General features: G+C 38.5%; 2 protein-coding genes across 10 annotated transcripts in view; one reads left to right on the top strand and one right to left on the bottom strand.

Moving 5' to 3' along the window:
- The first annotated feature begins 7,423 nt into the window (after nt 1–7,423).
- LOC129726637 (dymeclin) lies at nt 7,424–10,998 on the top strand. 2 transcript variants are annotated; one of them, XM_055683584.1, is made up of 11 exons: nt 7,424–7,761; nt 7,861–8,007; nt 8,060–8,371; nt 8,432–8,536; nt 8,683–9,008; nt 9,074–9,243; nt 9,301–9,426; nt 9,481–9,807; nt 9,874–10,050; nt 10,115–10,237; nt 10,296–10,998. In XM_055683584.1, exons 1-11 carry the CDS (start codon nt 7,619–7,621, stop codon nt 10,443–10,445), a joined length of 2,106 nt encoding a protein of 701 aa, XP_055539559.1. In that variant the 5' UTR covers nt 7,424–7,618; the 3' UTR covers nt 10,446–10,998. The 2 variants fall into 2 exon arrangements, with proteins under 2 accessions (XP_055539559.1, XP_055539558.1); XM_055683583.1 differs by having other exon boundaries at nt 9,868–10,050.
- Nucleotides 10,999–11,290: 292 nt separating this feature from the next.
- The window catches only part of LOC129726636 (kunitz-type serine protease inhibitor bitisilin-1-like), a 40,952-nt gene continuing 34,671 nt past the window's right edge, over nt 11,291–17,571 (bottom strand). For 5 of the 8 annotated variants that reach the window (XR_008728371.1, XR_008728372.1, XR_008728373.1 and 2 more), the window contains one exon: nt 13,157–13,388. Coding sequence is in view for 3 of the 8 variants with exons in the window: in XM_055683582.1 (XP_055539557.1) it covers nt 11,600–11,711; nt 12,741–13,057 (429 nt within the window). In the remaining 5 variants the exon portion in view is untranslated. Of the gene's footprint in view, nt 11,712–12,740; nt 13,105–13,156; nt 15,685–17,571 lie in introns of those variants that run through there. The other 3 variants (XM_055683582.1, XM_055683579.1, XM_055683580.1) reach the window with 3 other exon arrangements.

Here is a 17,571-nt window from a genome sequence, read left to right as displayed (position 1 = left end):
AAAGTGACAGTTACCTCTGGTATTACGCACACCATTGCAACTGCTCGGAAAGTGTTTTTTTTCAGCTGCAAAGCGTAGTCCGGGACGGGATAGTCCTGCCGTAAAAACGAATTCGACATTAATAATATTTTTTGAAGTAGAATACTTCTCTCGGGAAGTTCGGCTACATAGAGATGTGAAATGAAAATCTAAAACCGAAAAAAGTGAAAAATATGACCAATTTCAAAAGCTAATAAATCGGTTAGTATTCGATGGATTCCCTTCGTTCTTGCAGCAACAGACTGGAAAATCTTCTAAGATTCTTTCAAAGGAAGATAATTGTAATTTTATTGTTCAAACTATTGTACTATTGAAAATAGTCAAGCCTTGTCAAAACGAAAAATTCGACCTCCAATTGGTCGTTATATGACTGCTTTCCAAGCACGGTCGACAGAATCATATACCTTGCAATTTAAAATAAGCTATTTGGCCTATATAAGAGCCTGTTCAGCCGAAGCCGCTCATAATTGTTTTAGACACCGACAACAGCTGCTGCAGTCCTCCCTTAGCAGCAGCAGTAGCAGTGCAGTGGATACCAGCGATAGCGGATAGCGGCCACAATTGTAGCATGACTACGGATAGCGTAGCAGTTCCAGCGGGTATCATCATCGATAGCAGCTGATGCAGTGAGGCACTTTGGTGACATGCAGCCTCTGTGCGATAGTGGGCACTAGTAAATGCATTCAATAAAATGTTGACTCATTTTGACATCACATGAGCCATCTAGTTTTGACAAATGACTGATACGCAAGCAGCCGGGTTATCTTCCTTGTAAAAGTATTCTACTTCAGCCTTGCGGTCGTGGCTTTGCACACAACCCTCCTGTGATTTTTTCCATGAAAAAAGGGGGTTGTTATGTATCTTATCAGCATTTTTCCAGGCACTTTTCGCATACATTTGGAAGTCACTGACAATGTTATTTATGGTAAAATTATTGTCGGTGGTAGATTCAACAACAAAAAACATTGTTAAAACATGGCAATAACAAAAAACGTTTGCAAGGTTACAGTACAAATACCATGTTTTTATGGTTACAATAAAAAATATGGTCTATTTACTGTTCTCACCACAAAATACATCGCATTCGCATATTACGAAACCCATTATAGCGACCGCCATTATGGTGCGTAAAAAGCTGGATTCAAATTTCGGGTTCGGGTCGGGTTCAGATTACAACCGAAAAACTCGGGCTCGTGTCGGGTACGGGTTTGAAAAACATCAAGCCCGACCTCTCACAGAATGCAGAGTAAACTAGGGGATTGTATAACAATTCCTCGAAAACCATTCCCCAGAAAATAAAACGCCGAAGCTTTTTCTCCAGAAAACAAAATCCCAGAATGTACCAATCACCAGAAAACTGCTACCCAGAAAGTACTTATCCCCAGAAAGTTATTATCCGGCATGAACCAATGCCCAGAAAACTATTTCCCAGAAAATACCGTTTTCCAGAAAATTGTTATCCTGAAACGAAGAAATATGCATTCTTATTTTTTCAACATGCAAAATCTGTTAAAACTGAGTTTTTGTATATCTGAAATGAATACACACTTAATTTATCTCGGCAAACTTCCCAACAGCTGATTGAGCTCGGCGAAATTTTTAACGAATGTCAGCAATATATTTCGACGAACATTCAGCAAATATATCGAGTTACCTTAAGGGGTTATATACCTTTTTGGTCGAGAAAAATGAGGGAAGTTTGAATTTATTTTTAAGTGCATAGCACCATTTTCATTGCATCACAGGGGTATTTTTCTGAAAGTACAGTTTATCAATAACAAGAAATTACGTTTGATTTTGAGATATACCAATTATTACTGGAGTAATGGCCGTTTCCCCGAAACGCTATTTTTTGCAGAGGCTTGCGGTGATCTTGATAGAGACTCAGCGGATCAACCGAAACCAAAAAACTCATATTATTTCATTAGTTTAGAAGTGTGCCGGGTCCTTGAACGATCGCTTCTATGAGTATTTTGTTTTCAGTGCAAACGACTTTTGACGACTTTTTATGCTGAATTTGCCTCTAAATCAAAATTTAAAGCGATGACATGTGATTTTTTTACAGTAAAATGTTTGCTAACGTTCAGGAAAGACATTTGAAGAAAAATAACAAGTATATGATTACTAAAACTTGAGATTTTATTCACAAAATTACGTAAAACATGCAAAATTATGACTTTTTATGCTGAGTTTGCCTCTAAATCTAATTTCAAAGCGATGACATGTGATTCTTTTTTCATTGAAATGTTTGTTAACGTTCAGGAAAGACATTTGAGGAAAAATAAAAAGTATATGATTACTGAAACTTGAGATATTATTCACAAAACTACGTGAAACATGCAAATTTATGACTTTTTATGCTGAATTTGCCTCTTAATCTAATTTCAAAGCGATGACATGTGATTTTTTTTTGCATTAAAATATTTGTTAACGTTCAGGAAAGACATTTGAGGAAAAATAAAATGTATGCTTGAAGATGATTTTCTGTATACAGCGCAACAATATTGCACGCTAGCCTTCTAATAACGTTCTCGATCAACCAAATTAGTTGAGAAAATTCGTTATCGATATTGTTTTAGCACATTTTGCATATTGAGGATAAGTACAACGATACACCGGGCCCCAGAGCTAAGTCGAAAAAAATCCAGTTCGAAGAGATTCTCGACCTGATCGGGGATCGAACCCGATATCACAACCGTGTGGGAGCCAATCGACATCGCTAACCACATAGCCACGAGGACCACGTACAGCACACAGATTACAGAAAATCACCTGAAAATACTTTTTGTAAAATTAATACGTGTTATACGTATACATGCAAAATTTTGACTTTTTATGCGCATTTCGCCTCTGAATCAAAATTCAATGATAAGTGTTTTTTTCTTTTTTATTCAATAAAATTTTCGTTGTTCTTTCAACATATACATTTTTTTTGCAGAATAATCCATGTCTCGAGCATAAACGTTTTACATTTCTGATCTTTTCGTAGTTTTGTGAATAGTTACATATTACGGCATTCGATTTACTTTTGTACTTTTGAATTTGAATTTGATTTATATTAGAGAGCTTTTAACCAGAAGGTCATTCAGCTCTTAACCTTACTTTTTTATTTTTTTTACGGTAATCCAAACTAGAACCTTGAGACATTTAGCCGGAGGAAAGATTACGATTCATTGGTTTAAATATCGATTAAGAGGCAGCTTAAGCAATAAAAATCTTTTATTTTCTTATCTTCTACTAAGTTTTGTGGATTAAAAAATGGCGACTTCCGGTTTCAGGAAAATAACCTAAAGTGATATTTGGCCAACAATTTCAATACTTTCGAAAGTGGAACTCCATACGTCATTTTGATACGTCGTCAAATCCAAAATGGTGACTTCCAGTTTCTGTAAATAAGCCCAAAATCACAAAAAAAAAATAATCCTATATGGGTATTTCCGTTCTGTGCGTTCTCAGAATTTTGAAGTACTTAAAGTGATGAAGTATAAGATGTGAATTATATTTTTGAAGTGAGTTGAGCTAATGCAGCAAATATAAAAAAAATCTATCTTTGAAACCTTTGATCCCGAGCATCGCCGGGAACGTGCAACTAGTTTTATAATGAAAATTAAAAAAAAAAAGGTGAAGGAAATCGGTTTAGTAGTTTTTCCGCAATCAGGATCACGGCAAAGTCATTTTCCGGAAAAAACTATTCCGAGATAGAAAGATTCAAGTTTAGCTTATGCGGCCGTAGCGAGGCGCGTTGCAAATCGCTCTAACTTTCTTCCTATTGCTCATATCTTTATGAAAATTTGTGTAAATATTCTCAAGATGTTGTATTTAAAGATAATGTAATAAATTTTTTTCCGGTTTTTTGAAAACTATAAAAGGTATATAACCCCTTAAACCAGCATGTATTGACATTTTGTTTGCCAAGATTCTTGAAAATTCTGCCGAAAACTTGTAGAAGATTTCGCTGAATTTATCAGCTGTTGAATTCTCGGCAATAAAATCTAAGTGTGTATAACATATGTGCTTAATCATAGAAAACTGAAAATCGAGCTGAAAGCATGAAAAGTTTTGTGTTTTGCGATTCTATCATTTGAAACAACTTATTGTCAACTAATACATTTGTTCTTTCATGGAGTAAATAAGTAAGCGCTAGACACCAGGCCCTAGTCATAAAATCAGAGAACTTTCAGTAATCGTTTTTGGCTGAAGGAACATCACAAGTCGACCACAAAACCACAGTAGCGAATTGATTTCTGAGGCTCCTTGACCAGAAATCTAAAATACCCCTTCTTATCTTAATTCGGTTAATCTAGTTTACATTGGGAACAGCCCCCCTGCTGAAATTATCTCTGTATAGGTTCGTTCGTTTTCCTGGGTTGATGCAACATCCACTAGTATATATTAAACGAGCGAAAGGGAACCCGGTTACAATTCCGGAGCTTGTTGAGTATACGTTTGCATTGGCGTGCACACCGAAAACTGTAGCGCCTTTGTAATCATGGCAACATGAATCCTTTCCTCCGAGAAGCCAACAAGAGATATCGGAAGAGTTTTCTTTTCTGTTTAACAGTTATACTAGCCATGGAAGTCTTTCATAGAGAGATATGGTTGGACAGGCTGGTAGAGCATGGTATTAAAATGCTGAGTCGATATTCTCTTCTTAAACCTTGAAAATCAAAGACTGGGGCACGCAAACTCTCAACAGCTTGTACCGAATCCGCAGCAGGTCTCCAAGGTTTAGAGTCTCTAGTCGATAGATCAATGTAGGTAAGGGAAGTCGGCAATTTAGATCCGTAACTTCGGGATAAGGATTGGCTCTGAAGACTGGGATGACTCAGGCTACGAGGCTGCCGGGTCGCGGGTCTGCGCGTGCTCCCAGTTCATGCGGGTGTTGCGCCGTGGACTTGCCGGCGCTTCTGCCTCAACGCACTCCGGGGCGTACGGCCGTGTGGTGGTGTGGGCCGCCCGTTCATCCGCTCGCGCGGGCGTGCGGTGTGCTCGCTCGCCCGTCGTGCCAGAGTTCATACGCTTTCCGGCTTGGGCTGCAGTCATCGATAAACAGTCAATTCAGAACTGGCGCGGCTGAGGGAATCCGACTATCTAATTAAAACAAAGTGGCGGAATACCAATCGTTAATAGTGTTGTTTTGCAAAAACCTAAAGCTTGATATGTTGAAGCAAGGTTTCACTACCCTTTTTAAATTAGCCTATGTCTCTGAAAAGATACGGGTCTACTACGAAAGGCTGAAACTCGAACTGAAACTCGAAAGGCTGAAATCACGAAAGGCTAAAAACTACAAAAGGCTGAAAAACACGAAAGGCTGAATCACAAAAGGCTCTGGAGGGGTCAGGTACGCAAGTGTTAATTGAAAATGTCAAATAATTTAGAATGTTAACAATATAATAACTGAATACTAATATTTTTTTTCTGGTTACGGTGATGCTGGAGAATAGTTTTCTGGGCATTAGTGAATTCTGGGAAACGGTTTTCTGGTAACTAGTACTTTCAGGGGTTTAGAACTCTGGTAACTAGTATATTCGGGGATTTGGTATTCTGGAGAATGGTTCATTCTGGGGAAAATCCTTCGATACTTTATTTTCTGGGGAATGGTTTTCTAGGAAAAGTCGGACAACCAACTAGGGTGCCTGTATATAACTTGAGTGACACCGTGTCATCCAAAGTAACGCTGGTAACACTAAACATTTTTTCTCTTTTTCCCGCACGAGTTATAGGCCATTTTACGAACTGACAGGTGTCGCGGATCTTGCTGATGTTGCTGTTAGGGACTCTGATTCTTATATATCAGCTGAAAGAGTGTAATTTTCTGAGCAAAACGTGATTTTTTCAAATTTTAATATCGTTGTCCTTCAATTTTTAAATGAAGAATAAAAATTGCTCTAAATCGCGTGGGCGAACAGTCATTGAACCCATTTCGAGCAGTTTTTATTGGGTTGTTTAGCTATATCAGTTTTTTATATTATCTGAAGATCGCCCATATACCAACTGTCATTGTAGCGATTTATAGCGAATTTTTATTCTTCATTGAAAAATCGAAGGATAATGATATAAAGTTTTAAAAAATCATGTTTTGCTCAGAAAATTACACTCTTTCAGATGATATATAAAAATCGGAAATCCGTGAATAACTAAACAACCCAATTCGTAATTTAAAAACCGAAGGACAATATTTTTTTTTTTAAATCCATTTTGCTTAGAGAATGCAGCTCTTCAAGATGAGATTGAAAAAAACTGGAAAAGCTAAACAACCCTCTAGAAAATCTAGTGAGCAATCTATTTTTGCACGATTGGTATTAAAATTTTAAGTACTTCCAAAGCAAGTATAAAGGATATTGTACCACGAAAAAATTCTACTGTTTGCGATTGCGCCATTCTTCCTTCCAAGCTAAACCTGGAGCCAAACTCATTTATCTTACTCTTATTTTAATCATTTTAATCAGCAATACATACTAGCAGCGCGAATCCAGCATATTTTAATTCATTGCAAACGCTTTCCGTACCATTGTGCTTATACATGGGTCGCCCTCGTCATCATCATCAGCGATGCCAGACTTTTTTTTGGCAAGTCTGTATAATCCATAAAAATGTCTGTATAAGTCTGTATACCGCTGCGAAAAAATGTTACCGATACATTGATACCTAATTATTTGTCGACCTGTCAGATTGTTTTGTTTTATTGCTTGTTTTGATTGTTCTTTTTCGAGTCTATCATAGTTGGTCGATTAATCGATAACTAATTTATCTTTTAAATCTAAGTAACACATAGAAGTAAGAGTCTTTCCCGTGATAAAAATCGTCGTTCGTCGTAATGTAGCTAAACTGATACATGATGGCAGAAGTCTCGCGGTTATAAAAATAGTACCTTCAAGGTTTGGGACATTTTAAGCAATTCTTCAACGTTGGATATTGCTCCGAATAGAACAAACGGTCTTTTCACCAATATAACCTGCATGGCAATCGATCGAGACAATCAGCTGTTTGTTACTGGGGGCGAAACAGGCAGATTAGTGCCCACGGGGCCGATAAAAACCCCGATAGCCTGACTCGATTCCCGTTGTCATGATTTCACTCTCAAAAACGCAAGATCAATATGTTCAGCGAAGTGTTCAGTTCCTAGTTCACTTTTTCCAGCAACGGCTACAGTGACTTTTGGTTTTTGTGTTCGTTTTTTTTTGTGTTTACTGGTAAAACCATTATGTAGAATATCAGATATCTGTGTAATATCTGTATTATACTAAATGTCTGTATAAAATCTGTAGGCTTATGCGTGTCTGTATCGCAACACAGAAAGTCTGTATAATACAGATTTGTCTGTATATCTGGCATCTCTGATCATCATCGATCATCCTCTCAAATTGTGACAGTTAAAACGTCAGCAATATTTGTGCAGCTGTGGCACTGTCATCATTGAAGTAATACCGTTTCTGTGTGTACTGAACACATATTTACTCATCATTCGATCGAATCACAAATTATACGCAGATTATCCGGAAATCTTCCTTCCTTAAGCTTCAAGTGTGGCCCTGAGCCCTGCTATCGATTGTTTCCTATCGACCACAACCTGTTCACAATGGGTATGAACGTAAGTCGGCACGTTGATCTAGCTGAGAACGAGTATCTGCAGCGGTTTGTTGGCAAGGAGCACATCCCGGTGTACAACGATGAGTTTTGGAATAATTTTCTACAGTATCACATCAATTTGCCAACAAATAGGTTTGTCTCTTTCTTATCAGAACGTGTTATTTGGGGTGTTATCAGTGATTTGAGTAAGTTTTTCAAATGTTTTTTTTTTGTCTGTTTACATCGTTGCAGTCAGGAACAGTTAAGTTTGGATTCTAGATTGGAATCGCTCTGCCAGAGTTTTATTTGTCATAATCTTTCCACCGGAAATTTTGGATCTTTGATAAGCCTGTATCTCATCAAAGTGGCTGAGCTACTAGCTTTGTCAGACGCCGAGAGGTAAAAGTAAAATTTCCAGTTTTTTTGTCGATACTAAATTTTATGATTTCAGCACGGTTCATATCTGGCAGGCATTCAATGCATTGTTTATTATTCGTTGTTTGATTAAGTACATGATCGAAACTGGCTCGGAATATCAGTTGATGCAGCATTTCGAGGCGACTCCAATGAAAGAAAGTTTACTGCAGCTACATCAGAATGACTCTAAACATCCCAAAGGTGCGAGTGGCGAGTCACTGGCTGTGACTGTGGATTCCCGAGTCATTCTAGAAACAAAAGCGGCTGTAGCTAAGCTAGTCGATGGCAGCAAGTTTGAAACATTTCTGGAGGCGCTGGTTAACATCATCGTTGTGATTCCGGTGAAGTACGAATGAACAGGCATATCTCCGATGTATCAGAGTGTTGACGTTTACTAACATTTCAGAGAATTCACATATCACCTGCATCTGGAAGCTGTAAATTGTTTGATAGTACTTCTATCGGTTAGTCAGTTCTCCCAACATGGAACAGACAAGTCAACTATATTCAGGTAACAGCTTAAACTTGTACTTTCTTGGTTGCGTTTATAGCTATATTCGACATTCGTACGAAAAGTTTTTGTTTGTGTATTACATCTATCGCCATGCATTTGCTGTCTTGTTTGAGTTTGCTTACCTTTTCAATATTGTTTTTCAGGACTATCTACAAATGTCAACACGCAAACACACTGATGAGTGCCCTGCTGCACTTTCTGAGCCGCATGATGCAAGCTCCCTCGACGATGTTTGGTTTTGGCAGCGGTGGCTCGTTCGTGTTTGGAATAGCCGAATCTTTGTGGTCCATTTTAACGTTCGCTCGGAAGCAGCCAGATATTTTAGCCGCTCACGATTTGCCGACAGCCTTTAAGGAGCACTATCCTTTGGCTAATCAGAGTTTGCTTTTGATTTTAATTTTGACTAATCACTGCACCACAAAGGAAAACCCCTACCGGATTAGCCTGTTTGGGTGTTCGGATTCGCAGGGTGATATTGTGAAAACAAATAAAAAATTGTAGTTTTTATATTGTTGCTATTGAACATTTTTCTAGATTCTCCAAAAGATGCGGAGGCGACTTTTAAAATTGACTTTTCTTCCCTCTACAATACGTTGTGTCGAATCGTGACCATAGATCAGGCTACATTGCTACTGTATTTGTTGTTGCATCGAAACCAAAGGTTCTACAAGTATGTGATGGCTCAGCAGAATTTGCAGCAGTTGGTAAGACTTCCTCTATTTTAACTCAGAGGCAAGATTATTTTGATGTATCTTTTGCAGGTGATTCCAATATTACAAACTCTATACCATGCTCCCGATAGTACTTCTCACCACATCTATATGTCGTTAATTGTGTTGTTGATTTTGAGTGAGGATGATAATTTTAATAAAACCGTACACCAGATCGTAAGTAGTCAGAAACGTAGTTATGTTTTGCATCTTCTAAGCATTCAATTTCAGATACTTAAAAATATTACTTGGTACACGGAGCGGTCGATTAGTGAAATATCGCTCGGTGGTCTGCTCATTTTGGTGGTTATTCGGACGATACAATACAACATGTTAAAAATGCGCGACAAGTATCTGCATACCAATTGTCTGGCTGCACTAGCGAATATGTCGGGGCAGTTCCGCTCGCTTCATCCGTACGTGGCCCAGCGGCTTGTTAGTCTTTTCGAAACATTGGCCAAAAAACATGTCCGTCTCGATCAGCAGTTGAAACAGTCGGTGAATGGACAAGCCGGAGAGTTGGCTGTCAGCATCACAGCGCCTACCTCGGATGATATGGTAAAACCTAACAACGGACGATGGCGGCCGGATTCGAGTTCAATGATTTCACCTTTTCAGTTACAGGATCTCTCGGTGCTTGAGGAAGTACTTCGGATGGTTCTGGAAATTCTCAACTCTTGTCTATCTCACCAGCTGGTCTACTGTCCGAACCTGGTGTACACGCTTCTGTATAAGCGAAATGTTTTTGAGGCCTTCAGAAGTCATTCAGCGTTTCAGGATATCATCCAGAACATTGATATGGTACGCTAGTGGCGGGGTTTTTTCTTATCAAATGACCTTATCTGATAATCATTTCTTTTAATAGGTTGTGGGATTTTTTTCATCCAGACTAGTTCGGGTCCAGGACCAACGGGGTGAACTTGGTGTTAACGAAGTGCTCGAAGTGATATCGAAAGGAGCTAGTCAGTGGTCCAGTGACCGGTTAAGGGTGAGTTAATCATAATTTTGGACCGTAACTTGCAATATCGTTATCATTTCGATTGCAGAAATTTCCGGACCTTAAGTTTAAGTACGTCGAAGAGGACGCACCGGAAGAGTTTTTCATTCCTTACGTCTGGACTCTAGTATGTAAAACGGGCTGTGTTCACTTTAGTTCCGAATCAATCAAAAGTGTAACTACAGAGATCAGCTGTTAACGGGCTGTCGCGGGTGCTTCTTCCATCAGAACTCATTAATCGCGTTTCTGCAATTCTTAGCTATAGTGTAATACGAGTGCAGATCCGTGTACTAACAGATCTTGCGCGACACATCCTGGATCCAGCCCTATAGCTATAGGCCTATCAATAGTGGCAAATTCAAGCAAGATACGAAGCCTGATTTGTATCTGCAAGGAAACTAGAGACGTGACAAATTTGCAGATACGAAGCATACATATTTTTCTTTCGGATACAGTTTGCAGCATTCCTTGGCTATTTGTTTAAATATGTTTTTAGATTATTGTTTTCAACGAGAAACGAAAAAAAAACGAGCTCAAACTGTAAAGCATTTCTGTACATAAATGTAAACCCTCCTTTAGAAAGATTCCTACCTTTATTTACAAAACATTTTTTTTTTGCTTTCTAAGCAACAGTAAGGTTCATTTGCACTGTGTAATAGTTTAGTATTAACGTTAGTTTTAACTAAAATGAACTGATTGTAATTATTATCGAAATGTTTGAAATAAATATATAGTTTACCAATAACACTGAATACTGCTGTGCTTAATTTTCGGATTTTTAATAAGAATGATTTAATATATAGGTACATATCAATAATAGCTGATATGTTTGAATAACAAAATGAATTTTTAGAAGAATAGAAAGAACAAAATTTCATCTCGCACAGATTATGGTAAAAAATTTTATTCGAAATTAAGTATGAATACCTAATAAAATCTTTTGTCGGGCAATGCGGTCCATTGCATAACATTTGTGTTTTTCAACCTTCAATTGTAAAAATTGGATTTCTCAATCACGATTATGCAGCGGGGAAGAAAAACGAATGTTTGTTTTTGAATTTTATTGAGTGATATATTTTTTTTTAAATAAATATCTTACAATCGAATCACTTGTACAATACACTGAATAATACTAGAAGTCGAAATCACCAATCGCCTGTTAGCTTTCAGTTTAAAGCCTAAATAGTATCACTTGGTGGGGCTCGGGCTAAATTGGTAAGATTAGCTTAGATCTTGCGCCCGTGTTTGGTTTCGAAGGTTTCGAATTTGTACCACAAAGTTTTTCCCGGCTGAAGCTTGGACCCCAGTCTGCGGGTTGGTTTTACGTCGAACGACCCGCGGGTTGGCCGCAGATCACACTCCCTTGCACGTGTCCATACACTTTTCGTACGTCAGGAAATTATTGGCGTTTCCGTCGCAGCCACCGAAGGTAAACTCGTGGCAGGTTTTAGACTCTGGATCGTATCTGTGGAGAAGAGAGAGGAAGAGAGAAAAATAAGTCATATGGTGTCATTAGGGAATGTAGTGGGTTTGATGTGTTGGTTAAGATAAGTGCTCATTTCAGAATCTCAACCAGATCTAATGGAGTTTTCCTCAAGCGATTTTAAATTTATATGCAGGCGTCGACGTCAAAGAATTATTTTATTTTTTATTATTTATAAAAAGGTATTACGAGACGCGACCAGTCCAAATTTAATAAAAAATCATCAGGACATCAGAAAGCACTAAGTCGTTGAGAAAAAAAATATTTCAAAATTAGAACAGATAATAAGCAAAAGCAACTTTCGAATTTTTAGAGTTAAGGTTTTCACAGAAAATTGTTCTCAATTATCTTCTCTTGAAAGTATCATGCAAAATATACAATAAATAAATCACCTATTGAAAAAACCAGCGAAGATCAACGTTACCAAGCAAAAAACATCCCTCGTGAAGGAGTTTGTGGTTGATAATAAATTAGCTCTAAAATTGGAATTTCACCGCTGTTGAATTGATTATTATCGGTTCAGTGTTTCCTCGAAATAAACGTTATTCTCTTCTCACTCAAAAAGGTACAATACTATTAACGCTTTCGGAATGAATACCTACTCAACTAAGTATTTTTTTGGTAAAAACAATACAGAAAAATACTGTTTATGAATTAAACTACTTTTTTGGGGGAAAATTGGCCCTACTTATACACAATAGAAACTAAAAAATGTAATTTCACTGCACAAAATGCCTCTTTGTTGGACATCTCCTTGTGTCGTCGCTTGTGCGCCCGTACAAGTCTTTGGTGAATGAATTTATAATTACGCAATTCGCGCTGGCGTAAAAATTGCATCAAACTTATTTAGCACCGCATCGTAACACTGAATTAACTCATTAGCCGTGGCACAACATATGAATACTTTCCACCCAGCATCGCGGAATTATTTATCACCACTTTCACTATTGGATGTTGCTTTGAAAAACCAACAGCGCAGCGCTGCTGCTGCGGTTGCATCTATTTACTCACCTCCATCTGGGTAGCAGCGCGCGACATACTCCCTTCCGTAACGGTAGTTTACACTTTTCGTTCTTGGCTCCATATTCGACCCGATTGCTGGGCAGCAGGAGTGTGGTGGAGCCTTCTCGTTTTTGAATCGTGGCTCCGTCGTCGTCGAACTCGTCGTAGTCACCTAAATACTCCAACATTTTGTAGAACATTTTTCCACCCACGCTCGAAAGCTGATCCCAGGTGTCGATTGGTTTCGCTTCACTAATACAGGCGGCTACTAGGAAGCACACTGCCATTCCGAAAACGAGCGCACTTATGTTCTTCGTAATATACATTTTGTCTTAATTTCACCTTTGGTTCAATTCACCTGAAGCACTTGCTCCTGCAAGGTATTAAAAGAAAGTTGCTGGTGTCACTTCTGCTTGAATACTGACTTGGTTCGGCTAAGCGATCTTATATTTATTATGTTAAGTTGCGCCGTACGAGGATTTCCTCAGGTACACCCAGCTGCCAGCGCGCGCATGCCTCCTCTGGTTGCCTTCTTTGGCGCGTAGAAATACGGGTGCTGTTCGGCACGTTACCAGTCGGCGCGAGCGCGATCGAGAAAGATCGCATACTTTACCGTGTCAACGGAGCGAGGGTATTGTGATTTTGGGAGGTTTTGTACTAGTGAGTGGAAATGCAAATTAGCTTATTGGAACATTGCAAGGACGCTTTTGCGTTGGTGGAACTTCTTAACTACTTAGTGACTACTATTGATAAGGGTTAGAAAGAGGGGTTTGGACATTCTTAAATCCCTTGATCATCCTGCGTAGCAATTTACAAATGCGAACTACCCACAGTTGACGGTAATTTCCCATCAGCTGCAGCTCGAGGTGTTTGGACAATATATCAGTAACACGAATAACAGTAAACATAATTAATGCTCTGGCCCGGTGGCTTTTTACGGAATGGACCACTGCGTCAAATCTCTCGTATGACGATAACGGGGCCGTTCAGAAGGCAATAATTGGTTTTGGAAAACATGCCTCCGCCACATGATCAGTGAACAGAAACGACGAGGTGGTTTTGGTGTGCAATGCCTGCTGTGACGTCCGTAGAGGTTACCGGTACCGATGTAGTCATCGATCGGGGTATTTTCCAGTGGTTTCTCGATCGTCACCTATGTAGTAAATTAAGCCAAAACAAAACCAAAAAAAATACGTCGAGGGCGCGAGCTGTATGCTGCCATAAGCTGATGTTGATGTGTCGAGAAGTTTCGTGAAATGAACGATCAGGCGGAACACAATTGCATTGAAAAATGGTGAAATAAATCAGACAAGTTGATTTTCCTGGTCAGCGGATGCGGTTTGGAAGTGATAGACCGTTATCAATAGGATTGTGATATTGGTTGGTCGCCTATTTTAGGTTAGCGACAAAACGAGTAATTTATGACTACAGCGACTCACAGATCGTAAAGGAAGTGGTAGGGGTACTTGGGGTAAGCCCGGCTCCCTAAGGAAAATGATTCTTGAGTAGCACTTGATGGCGAATATTGTTATATTTCTTTCACAGAATCATTGCCCAGATTGTTTTCTACAAGATATGGAGGTTTTCAGTACTTTCAAACTGTTATTTTACAAGGAATAGTGAAGTTTCAAAACTAAGATAAAAACGACGTTTAGCAATTAGTGCGGGTGAAACCGGCACCCCTTGGGGGTAACACCGGCACCTAAGTTTGTTCATGAATTTGTTCAGATTGATTCAGATTTCCATCAGAAGTAACCTCTGACAAACGTTGTAGATTGTACCTACACCTAGAATATTGACCTGAATTTGTTTGCTTGATCCAGCTGAGTGTACAGACTCGTTACGACAGCTTACTTCTGATGGAAATCCTACTGACGCCGGTACATTGGTAATTTTGGCAGAAAACAAGATTTTTTGCATTTAAATCGACATACTCAACTTTGAACAGCTATAGCTCTTCTGAGGGATCTCCTAGCTCTTCATTGTCTTTTGCAAAGTTGTTAGGCATCTAAAATACTATACTTTAACATAATAGAGTGCATTATTGGAGTATTATTGAGCTCTCTAGAGAGGTACATGCAAAAAAGTAGGTTTACCCATATAAATTTTCATACAAATTCGAAATGCAATGCGCCAAGCGGAGACAAAAACAACCGACTTCCAATAAGTTCAGGGTTGTTTGGGGCTCCAAAAAGAACCAAATAAAACTTGGTTCTGGAAAATCGATCACTTTGCCCCACCCTAGTATTCAGGTGTGCCAACTTCACTTTTCGTGAAAAACGTTGAAATGGTTTTGCGCTTTGCAGAAGTGACGTTGGTGTTAGATCTTAATACATTTACAGTACCTCCACAGTCATCGGTCAGCTACAATTATGGGTCACTTTTACGCAAATACGTCTATTCTCACGAAACTGAACAATTTTCATTAGCAGTGGTATTTTTTGTAACTCACTTGTAACCTCATTGAAACAATTGACCCTCAAGTGCCCAATACCGCCATTTGGCAGGCTTCAGTCGAAGTTTTGAAAAGCTTCAATATGTACTTAAAAAGTGTTTATAATGATTCATAGTGGTTTTACCGAAGCCCGTTTAGAAATTAACTTGGGCACTAGAGGGTTAAAAAGATTTGAAGTTCAAAATGTCCCTAAAATTATAACTCTGCTCGGTGCCATAAGCGAAGTGACCCATAATTGTAGTAATGTTACATTTTGCGCTGCACAATTGTGGGCCAGTCTATATTTTGACTATTTTTATTACTTTTACGTGATAATGCATCAAGACTTTATAAAATAACTTATTATCAAGCTTTCACAACAATAAAATAACTGGCGTTATGTATTTTGACGATATTATAGACTAAATGATGTTGAATGCCAAAAGTGACCCATAATTGTGTCTTTTGCTATGTAAGTCATATTTTTCTTCCCAACCGATTTACACGCATCAACTGCAGTGAAACTTATTGAAAGTACTCATCAGAACACAGATATAGATAGTAAAACATTCGTAGTTGATGATATTTGCGGTTTTATATGCATTTTTGAACATTCAGACAACACGTTGACTGACCCATAATTGTAGAGGGACTGTACATAAATACACGTGTTAAAGCAATGGTATACGTTTTCAACATATTTACTCAGATTCTATCAGAACAGGTTGCGTTATAAAGCGCACCTGTTCATTTGCGTCCTGTTAATTTTGTTTTTGAAGGTAGTCTTTCACGAATTCGTAAATAATAATCGTAAAAGAGGACAATTATAAATACTGTTCTTAGAGCGTCTCGGTTTCTCGGTTTCTCAATCTTACGTATCCCCCGCATACAAAAACCTGACTGTACTCTGCAAACATCAAAAGCAAATAGAAATGCTGTCAAAGGCTATACAAAAAAAATTACAGCTGCACACATTAACGCAGCTGCACTTGAATTGTTTCTTTATTTTGTTTCGTTCGTTTATTTTTTATTCGATACTAGCTGAATGTACCCGGCCTTGCTCGTGTAAAAAATTCTGCTTTTTCTATAATTTTCTATATTTCCATATATTGAGTGGTAACTTTGTTTACGTTTTTGAATTTTTGCTTTTTTCTAATGGATCAATCGCGCGCGTAGTGAAATGTGAAATGCTGCTCAATTTTCAATTGTTCTTAGTGTATTGGCACCTCAAGCACAACATTTAAAGGTCATTTTGATTACAATTGAAATGATCTACTGTAATTAAGAACAGAACTGCAGTTGTAAGGGTTGTCGTGTACGGTTGGGGATAGTGCAATAATGTCGACGTATTTTATTTAGCCTTCCCGTCGCGTAATCGTTATATTTTAAGTGCAAAAGGTGGAGTAAAAGGTAATACGAAATGTGGCGGTTTCGTATTATCGGTGAGAGTGACGTCAATGTTGAAATCCGTGAAAGATTCGTTCAATTTTGTGGCTAATTTGTGAGAGCTGCATTTCTTTTTCGGTGGCGGAGCACGTTTCCCGCTAGCCCTTGCCTTGCCATAAGTGTGTGTGAGTAAGTGCTAGGTTGCTCTTGCGTGCGGCACGTTCTCGCACCAGCATGATGGTTCAGAGAGGAAGCGAGAATTAAAGGATAAGTATTAGTGTTGGTGACGTTTTGCCTGTGTGTTTTTTTTGTTTGATTTGCATGCAAAAGGGAACCAATGTTTTTTTTCTGCTTTTCCCAATTCCTTTTGTGTTTTGTTTTTCCTACATTTCTGTATACTGAACATCGAAAATGTTTTACAGATTTCCAGTATAAAAGTCTGTATAAAAATTTGTAAATTTCGTAGAAAATCGTAGGAATCTATATGGCTTTACAAATCTGTAAACTGTAAACTGTATGGATGAGAAATTTATAATTCACAAATAAATTTGAATTTACATATGTGGTATCTCTGATTGTTATCGCGGTTTTTTAGATGCCGGTTTTGGAATTTCTCACTCAATCGTTTACAGTAGGTACTTGCGTGAGAAAGACGCATTTCGCGCCGCGTCCTTTGCAGTGTGGCGTCGGCCTAACATCGGCCTGTATTTGGAAGGGCGCGTTTGCAGTTCTGTATGTACATATACTTTTGTGGGAATTTTGTGTTGCACAGATTGGTCTGTGTTTGTGGCATCCCTGCTTGTGACCGCGGCTTCGTGGAAGCCGGTTTTGAATATTTTTAATCTACCGATTGGGCCGAAACTGTGTCGAAACAGTTGCGCGTCAGTCTTCATTGTTGATATTATTTCCTCAGATGAACGGAGACGCTGTTACGAACATTTTGAGCAGTTTTATGCCCTTGTTTTATGATTTTTTTAGCTTTTGAGTAAATACTGAAACACATAGACAATTTTAAATTTA

This window comes from Wyeomyia smithii, chromosome 3 (genome assembly GCF_029784165.1).
Source record: "Wyeomyia smithii strain HCP4-BCI-WySm-NY-G18 chromosome 3, ASM2978416v1, whole genome shotgun sequence".
NCBI lineage: Eukaryota > Metazoa > Arthropoda > Insecta > Diptera > Culicidae > Wyeomyia > Wyeomyia smithii.
This window is presented reverse-complemented; position numbering and strand designations above follow the sequence as displayed.

Coding starts and splice junctions, on each gene's coding strand:
- LOC129726637 (XM_055683583.1), top strand. CDS start 7,619: ATGGGTATGAACGTAAGTCGGCACGTTGATCTAGCTGAGAACGAGTAT. Junction 9,808..9,867: donor CGCCTACCTCGGATGATATG/GTAAAACCTAAC, acceptor TCACCTTTTCAG/TTACAGGATCTCTCGGTGCT. Junction 10,238..10,295: donor GGTCCAGTGACCGGTTAAGG/GTGAGTTAATCA, acceptor TTTCGATTGCAG/AAATTTCCGGACCTTAAGTT.